An 18310-nucleotide genomic window follows, 5' to 3' on the forward strand; every position below is an offset into this window, starting at 1 on the left:
TCCCCCCCAGTTGATCCAGCAGTATGAGGTGACTCTGGCCCCTGAGACGGGGGAAGTGACGAGTGTGGCTCGCATCGTTCTGGTTCCCAATAAGAAGGTGGGCCTGCGTTTCCTGCAGAGACAGGGATGAGCTGGACCTCTGCCCTCCTGGGGCAGCCTCCTCTCCTCCCTTGCTCCCTGGCACACAAGGCGGGAGAAAAAGGAGCTGCCAGGTGACAGAGGTTGGAGATGCTCCGTGCCTCCCTGTAGAACCCTGAGCTTTTGCTGCTTTTACTATTTTGAGCATCTCCCTCTCAGATAAAAGGCCGCCTCCATGTCACATTGCTAACCTTGGGGACTATATGCAATAAAAGGGTTTTTACTGATATCTGGAGACCTTCGTTATTCTTTTTGATGACCCAGCATCTGAGCCTCTTTCTGTATTTGGGGAACACCTTCTCTCTACTTACAAATAGTGGTGGGAGGCAGAGCTGCCTTCCTCCCTGGAAACTGAGAACGCCAAATGCTTTCCCAGACCTCAGAGAGGCCTTACCTTCACCTGGCATTGGCTGAGGCCCTGCCCAAGCAGACGCTGCAGAGCGACTTCCCAGCCACCAAAAGGGGCACCTTTTTTTGAACAGAAAGGCCCTAGATGCAGGCAATGAGGTGCTACAAAAATCGAAAGAGCTTGGAGTTCCCTTCATGGCTCAGGGGTTAATGAACCCAACTAGAATCCACGAGGATGCAGGTTGAAAGAGCTTTAGGCCAGGCCTACAGGAATGACCCTAGGGACACCACCAGGAGGCTGGGAAGCTTCACGTTGGTCACACTCAAGAGGATGAGAGCTGGGAAGTTCCCACTAGAGCTATTGACCCTAAAGCTACTCCATGTTTCCCAGGTTTGTGCTGGCTAAAGAAAAAATAAAATTAAAAAAAGATACCCTCTCCTCCTGACAACAGGAAGAGCAAGACCAGCAGAGGCGTAATCTCTGTCTCAGACCACCTTCCAAATCTCTTGCTTACAACTGAGAGGTGGTGCCTAAGTCCTTCCTGGAACTCTAGCTGCAAGAGAGTCTGGGAATTGTAATTTTTAGCTTTCCAGCCTCTTCAGGAAGCCAACTCAAAGGAAAGTGGGTTCCAGTGTACCTTAACACAAGCCTGAAAATCAACATATCCAAGGGTTAAGGAGGCCCAGCCCCAGCCACAAATTCCTGCTGAGTCATAGAAAACTAAAGTAGAATTTTTTTTTTTTTGGTCTTTTGTCTTTTTAAGGCTGCACCCACGGCATATGGAGGTTCCCAGGCTAGGGGTCTAGTCAGAGCTACAGCTGCCAGCCTACACCAGAGCCACAGCAACGCCAGATCCAAGTCGTGTCCGCAACCTACACCACAACTCATGGCAATGCCAGATCCTTAACCCACTGAGCAATGTCAGGGATCGAACCTGCAACCTCATGGTTCCTAGTCAGATTCGTTTCCGATGCACCACGACGAGAACTCCCTAAAGCGGAATTTCTTATGTCTGTGGGGATTTGAGTTTGAGCCTATTAAAAAATCATGTCACTGCCTGGATTAAAATCCATCAGTGGCTCCCCCAGCCCTGAGGCCAGGTCCAAAGTCCTCACTTTGGCTTAGAAGACTGGTGTTCGGGCACCCTGCCCTCCACACTCCTCCAACCCTTCCACCCTTTCCATGGCTGAGCTTGAATTCCTGTGTATTTCCCTGAGCACATTATGCTCTTTCTGGCCTCAATACTTTGTACTTAATGTCCTTTCTCCTTGGAACGCCCTCTTCACCAACTGGCATGTCCTTTCAGAGAACTTGCTCTTCCTCAGGACTCAGCTCAAATGTCACTGCCTCGGCAAGGCCTTCCCTGACCTCTCTGGGTGAGCATGAGCATGTCCTCCTATGCTCTCGCCGTCCAACCCTAGAGAACTGAGCACTCAGCCTGCTCACCTTGTTGTGGGCTGACCATCTCCCCATGGAGGGCACAATCCCAGTGTGTAACTTGGTGTCTAGCCCTTAGGATGTAATTCATGTAATTGTTGAATGAGAAGAGACTGGACTAGGAGGAAGAGAAGAGGAGAGGGAGGATACAGAGTTTCCATATTGAGACGAAAAGCCTAGAGAGAATTGGGTGGGATGCCTGATTATAAGGCCATGACTCTTGAACCCACCTGTGCAGGGGTTCAGGTGTAAGAGTTCTTTATAAATGCAGAGGATGGGGGCTGGGCACAGAGGGTGCCAAGATCTCTCTCACAAAGTCAACCAGAGCAGGCTTTTGCCTTTCACAGTGTACTGCTCCTTCAGACCACCAAGAATCAGTTGCCCAAGCCACGTGAATCCCTCGGTGCTGGTGCTTGAGTTGGGGGACCTCACCTGTGTGATATGGCTTGGGACTGGGATTTGCAGCAGCTATTCACAACGGTCAACATTCATGATCTGCAGCTTAGTTAATTGATGTATAGGCTCATCTCACATCAAAATCTGTGAAGATCTTGTGTATCCATAGGAGAGAATGTTATTCAGCCATAAAAAGGAATGAAGTACTAAGTCATGCTACATCATAATGAGCCTTGAAAACATTATGCTCATGAAGGAAACCAGACACAAAAGTCCACATGTTGTATGATTCCATTGACAGGAAATGTCCAGAATAGGCCAATTCATAGAGAAAGAAAATAGATTGGTGGTTGCCAGGAGAACCGGGAGTGGTCTTTCATGGATCCGGAGTTTCCTTGGGGTGCTGCGTATGTTCTGGAATTAGAGAGTCTTGATGGTTGTACAACTTGGTGAATATACTAAATACTACTGAATTGTACACATTGAAAGAGTGAATTTCATGGCATGTGTGTTCTCTCTCCATTTTTAAAAATCTGTGGAGATCAGTTTGGCAAGATTATTATGGAAATAGTTGCCAATGGAAGCCATATTTCTAGAAGCACTACAGGAAATTATGAGGCAGCACTGCCCTGCTGTGTATCTCCAGGGCCTCAAATCCAGTCTCTAATTATAAGTCAGAAATCAGAAATGCAGAACTGAAACGAGAGCCCAGGGGGTTGGTAAAGTAACGATGACCTTGTGAGTGTTCATCGAGGAGCAGGCTATATGCCCTTCCATGTTGGTGGCGTGGAGGCACAACTCCAGAGGCTCCCCCCAAAAGTGACAAGTGACAAGTGACAAGTTGTGTTCTAAAAGTTATCAGCTGGGCAGAGCCGAAGAGCTATTAATGCAACTATGAAACCTTGCTCAGAGTGTGTGCTGCTGGAAAGCCCACAGACACAGCTATGGAAAGAAGAGGATCAAAGATTCCTGCTCAAAACAGAGAAAAACAAAACACAGCCTGGTCAAAGCATTTTTCTGTTTATACTGGAGTTCTTTTAATCTTTATTGAAATATAATACACCTACAGAAAAATAAAATATGCCATAAGTGTACATGAAGTTCTCTTCTTATCTTGGGAGTTGAAAATGGCCTCTAACAGTTTACATTCCATCACATTGCCTAGACAAGACTTATTTAATATAAATGGAAAAATTACTTTCTTTGGTAATGAGTCATTCAAATACATATCATAGCTATAGGATTGCAATAGTGTAAATCAACTGTACATCAATTAAAAAAATAAAAATAGGAGTTCCCTTCGTGGCGCAGTGGTTAACGAATCCGACTAGGAACCATGAGGTTGCGGGTTCGGTCCCTGCCCTTGCTCAGTGGGTTAACGATCCGGCGTTGCCGTGAGCTGTGGTGTAGGTGGCAGACGCGGCTCGGGTCCCGTGTTGCTGTGGCTCTGGCGTAGGCCGGTGGCTACAGCTCCGATTCGACCCCTAGCCTGGGAACCTCCACATGCCGCGGCCGCGGCCCAAGAAATAGCAAAAAGACCAAAAATAAAAAAATAAAATAAATAAAAATAAAAATAGGGGTTCCCATTGTGACAGAGCGGAAATGAGTCTGACTAGTATCCATGAGGATGCGGGTTCAATCCCTGGCCTTGCTCAGTGGGTTAAGATTCTGGCTGTGCTGTGAGCTCTGGTGTAGGTCACAGACGCGGCTCGGATCCTGCATTGCTGTGACTGTGGTGTAGGCCAGCAGCTGTAGCTCCGATCTGACCCCTAGCCTGGGAACTTCCATATGCTACAGGTATGGCCCTAAAATGAATAAATAAATAAAATTTAAAAAGCCAGGCACTGCCAAAAGCTGTGGCATAGGTTGCAGATGTGGCTCAGATCCAGTGTTGCTGTGGTCGTGACATAGGCTGACAGTTGCATCTCCAAATCGAATCCTAGCCTGGTAACTTCCATATGGTGCAGGTGAGGCCATTAGAAAAAAGAAAAGTTTAAAATAAAATAAGCCAAAACAACATACACATACATAGCTACAGGGTGGATGTGATGTAACAGTATAGATTCTTTCCCTTGCAACCTTCTAGGCCTGACCATCTCTGGAGAATGAAAGTGTCATCCCTGGTTTGAGGATTGACACAAAGCCCATCAGCAGCCAGGGATGGGGCACATTTCCAGAGTCTGGTGGCTCAGGGACTCTGGGCTGCTCCCACAAGTGACAGTGCATGGATGTCATGGTGAGGCTTCCTGATGACCCACCTTGACCTGATTCTACAAGAAAAGAAGAATAGGATTTAGGATAATTGCAGAAGAGTACACATTAATTCAGCACAGAGGAGATATCTTTGACTGAAAAGAATGTGCACATCTCATTACTCCTACTCCCGCTCATTTGAATTTCTTGGCCAAATTAGGATCCATGTTTTTGGGTAAGACTTTGAGAAAACAGTGCGTTTTCTTAAACAACTACATAGTACTCCTGGGAATAAAAGTAGGGTATCCAGTGTTTTCTGTCTGTCCACGTGCTCATGTTCTACAAAAGTCTTAGCTCTAAAGGTATTTTGACTTGGTAATATTAATTTATTTTCAGGTCATTATTTATGATTCCACTTTTAGTATACACGTCAAATAAAAACTTGGACAATTGTCTTCATGGAACAGACCATACATGACCCTGTACAGAATTCTTATGCGTTTAAGGATGTTTGGAAGAAGAGTAGTGAAAATACTAACAAATCCTATATCTTTTATATTGTGCCACTACTCTTACCCCATGCTTCTTGTAAATCATAGTCATAATAAATAATAGACCCAATACCATGACAAATGACTTTACTAATCATGAGAAGGAGGCATTCTTTTTTCTCAGTACCCTGTCATGCTCACCAGGTGTTATTAATCATAAATCTCTAGTTTCCACAGAAAATAAATACAGTTGCCCAGGTCTCACCCCCAAGTCGGGAAACTAGAATTTCTAGAAAGAAGGCATTGGGATTTGCATTATAGTAAACTTCCCAGGTGATCCTGTTGCACAGCCAGGGTTGAGAACCTCTGTGATGCTAAGGAGGCTGTGGGAGTCTAGCCTGACAGCTTTGGAGCCCAGGGGAAGCAATGAGGGCATGATGCCTGGAGAACTTGATGAGCCCAGGTTGGCACAATCGAGCAGAGGGGATGGCAGGGCGGGTTTCACACTTCTTTTCTGAGCTTGAGTGGGAGTGGTTGCAGTTTCCATGGCAACCCTTCACCTCTCTTCCAGTGGCCATGATGAGAGGGCTGGGCTGTGGGCAGAGCAGGGGGTTTGAGACTGGGGGTGGGGCTCACGGAAGGGCCTGAGGGGGGCAAATCCTGAATCCTTTTTCAAGGGGAGCAGGAGGGGGAAAGAGTGCTTTCCCGGGCTGTCCTTTCCACCCACAGCCTGGGCTGTGACGGCTGAAGTTTTGCTCATGCAGAACCACCTGCCACGCCGCCTCAAAAAACTGATCCTGCCACACTCTACCTGGAGCCGATGGAGACCGCCTACCCCAGGCTCCCCATAGACACTGTCACTCCCCACTGACACTGAGGGCACCCCCTGTCCCATCCTCCCACTTGAGCCCAAGATCCAGAACCTTCCCAGGTAGGGCCAGAGCAGAACCAGCACTGACCCATTGGTTATGGCAAAACCAGACACAGAAGCTGAGTGTCCATGAGAAAATATCTTCATTTACAGCCTGACTCATCAAACACAGATGTCCTCACTCTGTCGCTCTGTGAGGTAAATGGGGTAGGATCATATTTTAGAAATGTTAACCTTCCCTCTCCCCCCGGACAGCAGACCTGCAGTGTCCATTACCACAGGGGTGACACAGCAGAAACTCAGTCTTGGCTTTGGAACGTCAGAAGCCTGGCTCACAAGAACTCAAGACACATACGGTGAATTTGGAAGCCTGTAAGATGGGTTAGAGAAAAAGGCCTCCTCTTTCCCCGCTGTGTAAAGAGTCCACAGTGGGCCCTGGGGAAGCAAAGAGACTCTATATGGACAATGGGGGACAGGGGTTGAGAAAAGGGCCCTGACAAGGGCGCTGTGTCTGAAGGGAGTGGGGAGCATGACAAACATCCCAGGGAGGTTTGGAAGTGTCAAAGATGGAAGAACCCTGGGCCCCCTGCTTCCTGGGTAGAGGCTGGGGAAACAGCTGAGCGCAGAGGGGAAGGGACCCCTTGCTGTCTGACTCAACGGATGGGCTTGGGATGGCCCTGCAGAGCTGCCAGAGGCCCGGAGGGGTGCAGGGACAGGACCTAAAATGTCCTCATGCCCCAGGAGCAGGCAGACCCGAGGAGGCTTCATGGTAGGGAGGGAGGGAGTACCTTGCGGGGGCCATGCCCCACCTCTGCCCCGCCAGTGACCAACCACATAGGCATGCGGATGTTTCAGCAGGTGCTGGCATGGAGGGATGATGATGGCTGAAGGCCAAAGTCGTATACCACTTAAAGCCCCCCCCGCCGCCACCACCAAAATTAACCCCAAGAAAACGTGGAAGAGGAACCCCGGAGTGACGGAGATTAATTTCTACCGCCTGGTGAAATGGAGCTCGTGCTGGAAATTACATCCAGTGTTAGAAAAATTCAGTTAACGTTTCTTGCAGATGAGAGTGTGTGGACGGAGTTGGATATAAGTAACTGATGAAGGTTTCCTTCATAGTTTTGTTATAAATAAAAGATGAAAAGGAAATTTCTTTTCACACGCAAAAGAAGCGTCACTTGCAAGGTCTGTCCATTTCAAATTTTCCTCTGTGTCTTTGAATTCAGAAAGAACCACACATTCAGGATGACCGGAGCCTTTTCAGAGTGAAACTTATGAAGTCTAAGTTCATGGGTTATTCTTTTGGCTTTCTCAATGGTTCATCCTCCGTCATCCAAATGCAGGGCCCTCACAGGGGACCGACAGCCCTGCTCACTGGTAAGAGCTAAGGGTGAGAATGGAGGGGGGACCCCTCACGCCAACAGGCAGCCCTGAAAGGCACTGCTGGGAGAGCACAAGGGCAGTGGCAAAGTTGTGAGCAATCGCGGGGGTAGTTTCCGGGGGGGAACACCACTGGGACAAGTGCCAGGTAGTCCAGGAGCTGAGCAGTCCAGAGCCCCAGACCGAACTGGTGGCTGAAGGGCTCCCCACCCCCCACCCTCACCCCCGGGAGAGCCAGGTGAGGGGAGAGCCATGGGTGGGCATGGTGCAGTCAGCCCCGGGGTAATCCTAGTGCCTCTGGTTCAGAAAACCCCAGGCTTGATGCAGCCGTTCTCCTTAATTTCATCATCCCACAGTGGACCGGGCACTCTTGAGGCCTCCTGGGAGCACAGACAGGGCAAGGGCTATGGGGGAGGCCTGGAGAAGCCTGTGAGGGAAAGAGAGTGGAAGACTAAATGGAGAGGGACGATTGCCTTTCCAATAGGAGAACCTCTGCCAAGCAGGTGGAATTTGCACCCCCACCGTCTGCAAATCTAGCAACCGGGCTACAAGGAAAGAGTCTGATTTCATGTCCAGTTGACTGAGATGGGTGTTTAGAAAGAGGTTTCCTCTTTCCAGCCTGAGTTCTTACCGAGTGTGGAAATTCCATCCAACCAAGGTTTATTAACTGGCTTTCTTCCAGGGACATTCTCAGCAGGTGGGAACTGAACTGAGAGAGGGCAGCTCTAACTCCCCGGAGGTCCTGAAGGCACGTCACTGATCTGGCCTCTACTCCAGGCCCTGTCCACCCCTCTTATGAGGCCCTCCATCATTTCAGCTGAGAATGGGACAAAGCAGTGGTCCCACAGTGAGTCTTGATGCTGGTAGGTTTCACAAGGCTGCTCAGCTATAAGCTGGGCCACTCCCATCTCCAGGGTGCCCCAGTCTGAGATCTGGGTGCCCAGGGAGACTGAGGGGCTGATGCTGAGGCCAGGGGCCCCGGGCGGAGCCTACCTGAACAAGAGCCAGACCAGCAAGTGGGGCTGAGGGGAGGTGAGAGCTGAGTCCCCGGCTCCCTTCACTGGCTTCCAGGTGTGCCAGGTGGCCTGAGAGCGAAGGTTCCAAGGTTCTCAGGCCCCGAGGGCATCAATTCCAGCAGGGCTGAGCACCAGAGCCTGAAGGATGTCAGAGAGGGACACCACGCCCAGAAGGTGCTGGGTCTCATCCACGAGCACCAGGCGGTGCACCTGTGGGCCCACAGAGGCTCAGTGAGGGGGCAGTGCCATGCGGCTATGGCAGCCAATGAGGTTGGCACTGAGAATCAGGGGCAACAACTTAACCTAACTGGGGGTGCAAGAGAGGGTCTCCTAGAAACTGCTTAGGGGCGGCTGTGACCACCCTGGGTGATCAGCTGGCTATGGCCCTTGGCCTGAGGGCCCCGATGACAGGACCAGTCACTGGCCAATATGGACACCGTGAGCTTGGCCATGAGATGGGGGGTGGGGGGACAGGACAGGTGCCCGGTGGATGGGCTAGCTGGAGCTGCTCACGAGGAGGATGGGGCCCTACATGTTGGGAGCAGGCATGAAGGGGCTGGGGTACCTGTTCCCGGACAATCCGGTCGATGACTTCCCCCAAGGTCTCATGGGGCTGGCAGGAAAGGACGCCCTCCAGACACAGTGTCCGCTGCCTCAGGGCTTCTCCCACACTCATGTCCAGGTGGTTGTATGTTTGTTGGGCAGCCAGGTGCTGGGCAGGGAGGGGGGACCATTCTTAGCCCTCGGCCAGGCTCCAGTCCCACAAATAATCTCTATATACACTGTAAAGGCCTCCCTGGTCCACAGATACCAACCTCCATCCATCTTCACACCACAGCCTCCCTGTGGTCCCCCAGGTCCCCTCCGTTCCCCATAGATACTTACGATCACATCAAAGCGGGAGTAGAGGCCCACCACCTGTCCTGTGGGGGTTGGGAGGGGCAGGGAGGAAGGTGCGAGAAAGACAGGGGAGAGGTTCGGGTCAGAACCAGGATGCTGAGTGAGGGCCTGGGGTGGGTTTTGGGAATGAACTCCTCTGCAGTCTCCCCACCCCTCAGGCTACCGGCTTTATAGTGAGGCATCAGACGGCCAGCACCTGAGCCCACAGATCAAATAGCATCACACAGAGAGACACACCTGCCGTCATGCCTCCTAATATGACGAGACAGGAGTACATGGCATCACCTCTGAAATATTCTAGGTTCAAACGTCTAGCCTGAATCTGATCCAGCCTTTAGAGCTAATTTCCCGGTCACAGGAAACGCAGGAATAGAGAAAAAAAAAAAAAAGGGCTACCTGTGGAAAGCTAACAGGCAAATCTCTCAAAGTGTGACATTCTACAGGACAACTGACCCAGCTTCTCATCACCGGTGTCACAAAAATACAGCCAGGAGGGAACTGTTCTAGATTAAAAGAGGCTTAAGGGAAAAAAGAAGCAAATGCGAAACATGGACCTTGATTGGATCTTGGTCTCAACAAATCAACTGTTAAAAAAAAAAAAAAGAGAGGGAACATCCCTGAATATAATCAAAGCCATTTATGATAAACCCACAGCAAATATAATACTCAATGGGGAAAAACTGAAAGTCTTCTCACTCAAATCTGGAACAAGACAGGGATGCCCACTCTCACCACTGCTCTTCAACATAGTTTTGGAAGTCCTAGCCACAGCAATTAGACAAACAAAAGAAATAAAAGGCATCCATATAGGAAGAGAAGAGATCAAACTGTCACTGTACGCAGATGACATGATACTATACATAGAAAACCCTAAGCACTCAACCCCAAAACTACTTGAACTGATTCATAAATTCAGCAAAGTAGCAGGATAGAAGATTAACATTCAGAAGTCAGTTGCATTTCTGTATACCAGCAATGAAATAGTAGAAAAGGAATACAAAAATATAATACCTTTTAAAATTGCACCTCACAAAATCAAATACCTCGGAATACACCTGACCAAGGAGGTAAAGGACCTATATGCCGAGAACTATAAAACTTTAATCAAAGAAATCAAAGAAGATGTAAAGAAATGGAAAGATATTCCATGTTCCTGGATTGGGAAAATCAATATTGTAAAAATGGCCATACTACCCAAAGCAATCTACAGATTCAATGCAATCCCTATCAAATTACCCATGACATTTTTCACAGAACTAGAACAAACAATCCAAACATTTATATGGAACCACAAAAGACCCAGAATCACCAAAGCAATCCTGAGAAACAAAAACCAAGCAGGAGGCATAACTCTCCCAGACTTCAAGAAATACTACAAAGCCACAGTCATCAAAACAGTGTGGTACTGGTATCAAAACAGACAGACAGACCAATGGAACAGAATAGAGAACCCGGAAATAAACCCTGACACCTATGGTCAATTAATCTTTGACAAGGGAGGCAAGAACATCAAATGGGAAAAAGAAAGTCTATTCAGCAAGCATTGCTGGGAAACCTGGACAGCTGCATGCAAAGCAATGAAACTAGAACACACCCTCACACCATGCACAAAAATAAACTCCAAATGGCTGAAAGACTTAAATATACGACAGGACACCATCAAACTCCTAGAAGAAAACATAGGCAAAACACTCTCTGACATCAACATCATGAATATTTTCTCAGGTCAGTCTCCCAAAGCAATCGAAATGAGAGCAAAAATAAACCCATGGGACCTCATCAAACTGAAAAGCTTTTGCACAGCAAAGGAAACCCAAAAGAAAACAAAAAGACAACTTACAGAATGGGAGAAAATAGTTTCAAATGATGCAACCGACAAGGGCTTAATCTCTAGAATATATAAACAACTTATACAACCCAACAGCAAAAAAACCAATCAATCAATGGAAAAATGGGCAAAAGACCTGAATAGACATTTCTCCAAAGAAGATATACAGATGGCCAACAAACACATGAAAAAATGCTCAACATCGCTGATTATAAGAGAAATGCAAATCAAAACTACCAGGAGATACCACCTCACACCAGTCAGAATGGCCATCATTAATAAATCCACAAATAACAAGTGCTGGAGGGGCTGTGGAGAAAAGGGAACCCTCCTACACTGTTGGTGGGAATGTCAACTGGTACAGCCACTATGGAGAACAGTTTGGAGATACCTTAGAAATCTATACATAGAACTTCCATATGACCCCGCAATCCCACTCTTGGGCATCTATCCGGACAAAACTCTACTTAAAAGAGACACGTGCACCCGCATGTTCATTGCAGCACTATTCACAATAGCCAGGACATGGAAACAACCCAAATGTCCATCGACAGAGGATTGGATTCGGAAGAGGTGGTATATATACACAATGGAATACTACTCAGCCATAAAAAAGAATGACATCATGCCATTTGCAGCAACATGGATGGAACTAGAGAATCTCATCCTGAGTGAAATGAGCCAGAAAGACAAAGACAAATACCATATGATATCACTTATAACTGGAATCTAATATCCAGCACAAATGAACATCTCCTCAGAAAAGAAAATCATGGGCTTGGAGAAGAGACTTGTGGCTGCCTGATGGGAGGGGGAGGGGGAGGGAGTGGGAGGGATCGGGAGCTTGGGCTTATCAGACACAACTTAGAATAGATTTACAAGGAGATCCTGCTGAATAGCATTGAGAACTTTGTCTAGATACTCATGTTGCAGCAGAAGAAAGGGTGGGGGGAAAATGTAATTGTAATGTATACATGTAAGTATAACCTGACCCCCTTGCTGTACAGTGGGAAAAAAAAAAAAAGATATTCTTGGGGAAAATGGGGAAATGAGAATTAGGATTGGATATTAGATAACATTAATAAATTATTCATAATTGTTAGGTGATATAGGAAGTATACTTATTTTAAGAGAGGCAGATGAAGTGTTCCGGGGTGAAATGACATGATTCTATAATATAATTTACTTTAAATTACTTTGGCCAAGAAAAAAAAAAAGAACTGGTCATGGCATCATGTTAACAGTGGTTAATCCAGGTGGATACATGGGGTTCATTATAGTTTTTTCTGCCAAGTTCAGACATTGGAAATGTTTCATAATCAAACATAAATTAAAATACTTCTCGATATCTGGCTTCTTTATGGTGAATTTAACCTTGAAACAGTGTGCAGCCATGGTTCCTTTAAGTCTTTTTCAGAGGAAGAACTTGAGGTCTGGCTCAGAGAGGCTAAGGAACTGGTCCAAAGCTCAAAGAAGGCAGAGACTGCTAGCCCTGACTCCATGCTGGACCCCAAGTTGATGCCACCTAGACCCCTGCCCCCCCGCAGTCCCATCACAGCCAGAGCCCCCATCCTGGGCATAGGTACCAGTTTCGTTGACCACAGGCAGCGCAGACACACGCCGGTCCACAAAGATGTCCAGTGCAGTCAGGACGGGCGCCGTTTCCAGCACCACGGCCAAGTCTCGGAATGTGCCGATGCCCAAATCTTGGATGGTGCGGTAGAGGAAGGAGGGCCGGGGCAGCAGGGTGCCCTGGTTGGGTTGGGACAGGTGAGGCCAGGGGGGAGTAGCCCTCAGGGGGCTCCCAGCTATTCCCTCCCCCATCCCTAGGGCTGAAGACTTCTCAGCCACTCAGGTTGTCCCTGAGGCTATGCCCAGGCTCACAAAGATGTGCAGGAACTTGAGAAGCCGCTTATGTGTGAGGATGTGGAGCACAGCCCCGGAGACAGGGTCCAGGACCGGCAGGCGGTGGATCCGGTTCTTGATGAGGGCGTAGACAGCTTCGAACAGGCTGTGGAGGTGGGAGCAGTGAGCCTGGGGCAGCCTGGGAAGAGAGCCCCTTCATCCCACGCCCCCTGGAGAAGAGGACAGGGTGTCAAAGCTGCCGCATCTGCAGTCCACGGACGATGAGCCCATGAGCTTAGAACCGATGAGCTGGAGAAGGGGTCTGTGCGGGGCAAGGAGGAGTGAGTGGGTGGCTGGGGAAGCTCACCTGTCATTGGGAGAGATGGAGACCAGAGGCTTGAAGCAGCCTTGAAGGTAGATCTCTGCAGGAAAAGCCAGAATCAGGACAAAGGGACCGACCACCCCGTCTCACATGGCCACCCCCAGACTGTCTCCCTCCCTTAAATCCCCTGGGCTCCCGATCACCCTCCTCCCACTTCCTCCAGGAAACCTCCACTGCGCATGCTCTCCCTGAGGTCCTTGGCCCCATCCTCACCCACACACCCTCAGTCCCTTCGCCCGTCCCCTCGCCTGCTCACCCCTCCAGGTCTCAATCTTATGTTCTTCAATCTCGTAGATCTGGACCTAAAGACAGCAACGGAACTCCCAAAGTCAGGCGAGGGTCCCCTGAACTCCTTCCACCCCAGCCCAGATGGGTGTCCCAGGACCCCCAGCCCACTCCTCACCAGGGGGGACCTGTAATAGCGGTGCAGCACCAAGATGAAGTCTGTGATGGTCAGCATCCCTGTGGGGGGGGCGAGGGGGGAGCGATGGGGGTCAGCCCGGGCCCCTCCCCTCACCCTGCCCACATCCTCTTACTGAGGGTGGCCAAAAGAGGACAGGAAGGCAGCCCCTCCCGTGCCTGAGAAATGGGGTTGTCCCTCTTATGCTTCCCCTGTCATTTCTCTCCTTCCTGCCCTGCTTCTTCTATTCTCTGACTTCCTTCCTCCGCCTGTCCTCTTCTTACTTAGCACCTGCGACAGGGACCTTGGGGTAGTAGAGCTGGAGGGGTCAGCTGGTCACAGCTCTCCTACAGTTGAGATCTCCCAGCTGGCCACCGGGAGACCGGGGTCAGATGCTCCCCCCACCCCCCCAGGCCAGGCCCCTGCTTGGTTCAAGCCTGTGGTGTGTCAGAGCTTCGCCCTAGAATCACCCCACAAGGTTCCCCTATTCCCTTCCCCACCACCTCTGCCTCCCCAGCCCCTCCTCACCCACGAAACACTGCTTCTTGCTGTCCCACAGAGGTGCCGCTCGGACGCCGTTGGCCACCAGGGCAAAGAAGGCCTTCTTGATCTGAGCGCCGGAGAGAACAGTTGAGGGTGAATCGTTCCCTGCGCCTCAGAGGTCCCCTGCCAGCCAGGGTTCTTCCACCGGGCGCCTCCCGGGCCCGCCTCTACATGAGCCTGCTGTCTGCCTCTCCCACATCCTGGCATGCCCTCCACGACACCCTTGTCTGCACATTTGCTCCAGATCTAAGGCTGCTGGTGGCCAGAGGTGCTGAGGTGACCCCTCCCCAAGCACTCCAGGGTGTGGGAAACCAACTCAGTGTTTCTACTCCAAAGTCATAAGTGTACAGACACACATAGTATCGATTTTGTTAAGTGCTAGAGGTGAAATTATGTATATAATATTTACAAAATATTTTTCCCTAAATAAATTTTACATTGACTTATTTGGGCCTCACCCTAAACAAGACTATCTACACCTGCTGACTGTAATTTTCTAATATTGTAAAATATCTAATATTATAACATACAAAGCTACTACATGAAATGTATTTGTTCATATTCCGCTAGAATCAAATAGTGCACACAGTGAGAAGCACGGAACCAAATGTTTCATAGTTTAACCTAAGGGAAGAGTGGGGAGCAGAGCTCATCCTATTTTTCTCTTACCAAGAGTCCCTTGCTCTTTGTCCTAAGCCACCTTGCAAAGACTTTCATATATTTCCTGGCTTGTCCCAGGAATCCTCTGAAATTTGCAGGCTAAAGCAGGCATTCCTATCTCCGGATACTGAGTTGCAGAGCTGGGATGACAATTAAGGGGTGTGTGCAGAGAGCAGAAGCCCTCCCCCGGTCTCCATTCATGCCGGAAGGAGTTGGGGAAGGGGCTTGGAGGGGGGCAGAGCTGGCAAGGCATCCTGGGGGGGGGGTGAGGATGGGGGGGGGGCTGAGGCGTGGCCTCACCTCCAGCATGGTGTCGAAGATGACCAGTTTGGAGCTGGTCGCCATGGCATCGTAGCAGGTGTGCTCCTGCATGAAGTGCATGTAGACCTGGGCCCCCGGCTTCTGCAGCTCATCATCCCAGCCCAGCCTGGGTAACAGCACCTCTGGGGATGGGCACGGGGCTGGCCTCTCTTCCACCAGCCCAAGCTCATCCCCCAACGCCGCTGAGGCTGAGAACTCTATGCCCAGATCCAGATGGTCTGTGTTGGAGTTGGAGGCTGAGGCTGCACAGTCAGAGGGGAGGATGTCCCTCTCTGTTGGGGGGTTGTCCAGCTCGGCCAAGGGAGCGGCTTGGGCCAAGGGTGTGGCCTTGGGGAATGTGGCCTCCTGCCCGGTGGACTCAGCAACTGGCCTGGACTGGGGACCTGTTCGGGGAGGGTGGGGGAGAGGACAGTAACTCCCTCTTCCAGAGAACTTTCTCATCTGCTGTCTCCATTCATCCTCATCGCAACCTTGGGAAGCCTGAATGCTGTGGCCCCATTTTGCAGTGAGAGAACTGAGTCTCAGAGAGTCACAGAGAAGAGAGTGGTTCTGTCCTGAGTTGGCCACCCTGGATCCCTGGACCCCTGGACCAGCAATGCAGTTGTCCTCCCCCTTGTGGGGAGAATGGCTGCATGATGTTATGTGCCTGTGTTATGGAGGGACCAGACCAGAGACGGGCCCCAGGTTTGGGGACTGCCCACTGCCCCCAGTCCCAGCTCCCCAGAACTAGCCTTGAACTCACCTTCCCTCGGCCCCGGAGGCCCCCCTTCCTCTACATCCTCCTGCCTTGTCCATCTAGAGGCCTTGGTCCCCTGGTCCCCATGGCTTCTTTCTGAGCTGGTGGTCACAGCTCGGGATGGCCATGAACGGCTCTCTCCTTGCTCTAGGAAGCTCATCTCTGCAAGGGAGAACGGGACCTGTTTGGTTAATGGGGAGTAACACAATAAATTCCATTAAAATGGTATTAATAATAATATTTAATATTGGGAAGCTTCCAAAGGGCTTGTCCTCCAACAAATTTCTCATTCAACCCTCACGGCAATCTTATCCGAAGGGCATGGCTATCAGTCCTGTTTTACTAACGAGAGACCTGAGCTCAGAGAGGTGAAGCAATTTGCCACAAATAACACAGCTAGTGAGAAAGTCGAGAGAGTCCAAATCTCCAGACTCTATAGATGCCCCCTCTACTCTTTTGAAAGAGGGAGGAGGTGAGGGAGAGGGAGGAAGAAGAAGCAAAGAGGAACAAAAAAGGCAAAGGAGAGGAAGACAAGAGCTAGGCGAGTGGAGTGGGGGAGATCGGGGTCCTAAAGACGTGGAAGAAAAGGAGGTGGGAGAAGAGCCCCACCTACCTTGATGCTCAGGTCCCCCAAGGCTGCTCCAGGAGGGAGTCTGTGTGGAGAAGAGTGACTTTTGGGGTGGGGAAGACGCCCCACGTCCTGGACCACACGGAGATCCCCTTCCCACCACACAAGCACGGGTGCGCACAAACACCCCCCCACCCATGTATACACATACACACAAACACCCAGCCCACAAACACTAACGCACACTACCTACCCAAACACACACACTCAGACACACACAGAACCGCATAGACTCACTTACACAAGGAGTATACACATGCGGACCCCCTCACGCTCATATATATATACACAGAAAATCCTGGCTATGCAAGCACGCACGCGTACGCACATCCACAGTGGTGCGCCCTCTGCCCTCTGGCCTCAGCTGCTCCAGCTCCTGGCCCCCCTGGGACCCCGGTACCCTGCGCAGTGCCTGCTCCAGCTCGGCAGGCTCCATGGAGGAGTGCGCAACGCTGTATCTGGGCAGCACTATTCTGGGCCCGACCCCTGGCACCCTGCCCTCCTGGATTGGGTTCTCTCTGATTGGGTGGCAGGGAGCAGGGTGGAAGGGGTCCACCCTCTCAGCTGCTCCAGTCCAGCAGCCTGGGGGCCTGCTGGGGAGGGGTGGGGCCCACCTGGAATCTTGATGCCTGGTCCCGGGCTGTCTCCTGGGTCTCCGAGGACAGGTGAGAAGGATCCTGCTGTGGGGGAAGCAGCTTGGAACTGGGGTGGGAGGAGGGGAGCTCTCAGAGCCCCTGCTGTGTTCCTACCGTGAGGGCCTCTCTCATTTGTCAGGCGCCAAAGGAGGGAAAGCAAGCAGGTTGAGCTTAACTTTCTTCCTTGTACAAACTCCGGTCGTGGGTGGCACTGGGGTTAGAAAGGGCTAGTTGCAGCCAGCTGGGAGGCTGGGGAGGCGGAGTTCGTGGGTGGTCCCGGGAGGATGGCCAGTGTGTGTCCAGATGTCCCCCTCTGAGTCCCAGGAGACCGTCCCTCTCTCTGGTGGAGTGGGATGGTTGGGGCAGGCGGGGAGTTGTGAGAATCGCCTTCCAGGTATGAAGTGGGCTTGAAGGCATGGGGCCTGTGCCAGTCCAAAGTGTGAGAGACACCTGTTTCTACCTGTAGAGGTAGATCCAGGTGTGCAGGAGCCCCAGGCCCCCCACCCCACTGTGTGCGCTCTCCCTCTGTCTCCTGGTGCCAACGGAATCCCAGCAGGCTCCGTGGCGGCCCACCCCCCTCCTTCCTTGGCATTCCTGGGGCCTGAGTCACTGCCCAAATCGGTAACGCTGACCCAGCTGCTCCAGCTCCCCTCTCTGTCCCTCCCTCCCTCTCTTCTTTCCAGGCTCTTCCATTCCAGTCTCACCGTGGACTGGACAGACACTCAGTAACGGGTTACTGGGTTTCTTGATGAATGTATTGAACATATTTCTCATCAGTTCTCAAGGCCCCTATATCGCCTAAGGGGCAGGTGGAGGAGAACAGAGAGGGAAGGGGCTTGCTGTCCGTGGGTGTCTTTGGTGGTACAGAGGGCAAATGCAGCTCTTCTTCTGCAGCATCCCTGTGGCCTCTGCCTGTCTGTTCCCTGGTGATGGAACATGAAAAGCATCGCTAATGGGAAGTTCCCATTGCGGCTCAGCCCTTTAAGAATTTGACTAGCATCCACGAAGATGCAGGTTCGATCCCTGGCCTTGCCCAGTGGGTTAAGGATCCAGCGTTGCTGCAAGCTGCGGCATAGTTCACAGATGCAGCTTGGATCTGGTATTGCTGTGGCTATGGTGTAGGCCTGCAGCTGCAGCTCCGATTCGAGCCCTGGACTA

At 50.7% G+C, this 18310-nt stretch overlaps 2 protein-coding genes across 2 annotated transcripts in view; one reads left to right on the forward strand and one right to left on the reverse strand.

Moving 5' to 3' along the window:
- LOC125123562 (sterol 26-hydroxylase, mitochondrial) overlaps positions 1–367 on the forward strand; it is a 42356-nt gene extending 41989 nt beyond the window's left edge. The window contains exon 9 of the mRNA XM_047773525.1: positions 11–367. Within this exon, the coding sequence (XP_047629481.1) occupies positions 11–130 (120 nt within the window). The 3' untranslated portion in view covers positions 131–367. The remainder of the gene's footprint in view (positions 1–10) is intronic.
- A 4767-nt stretch (positions 368–5134) lies between these two features.
- Positions 5135–16982, reverse strand: PRKAG3 (protein kinase AMP-activated non-catalytic subunit gamma 3). The gene is given in 14 exon segments (XM_047773526.1): positions 5135–8381; positions 8383–8484; positions 8840–8986; positions 9160–9197; positions 12589–12754; positions 12887–13013; positions 13215–13269; positions 13486–13531; positions 13633–13691; positions 14158–14239; positions 15133–15536; positions 15896–16051; positions 16503–16542; positions 16846–16982. Coding segments are annotated over 14 exon segments (1596 nt in total). The 5' UTR covers positions 16954–16982; the 3' UTR covers positions 5135–8315.
- Between the last annotated feature and the right edge of the window lie 1328 nt (positions 16983–18310).

Source organism: Phacochoerus africanus, chromosome 3, assembly GCF_016906955.1.
Source record: "Phacochoerus africanus isolate WHEZ1 chromosome 3, ROS_Pafr_v1, whole genome shotgun sequence".
Taxonomy (NCBI): domain Eukaryota; kingdom Metazoa; phylum Chordata; class Mammalia; order Artiodactyla; family Suidae; genus Phacochoerus; species Phacochoerus africanus.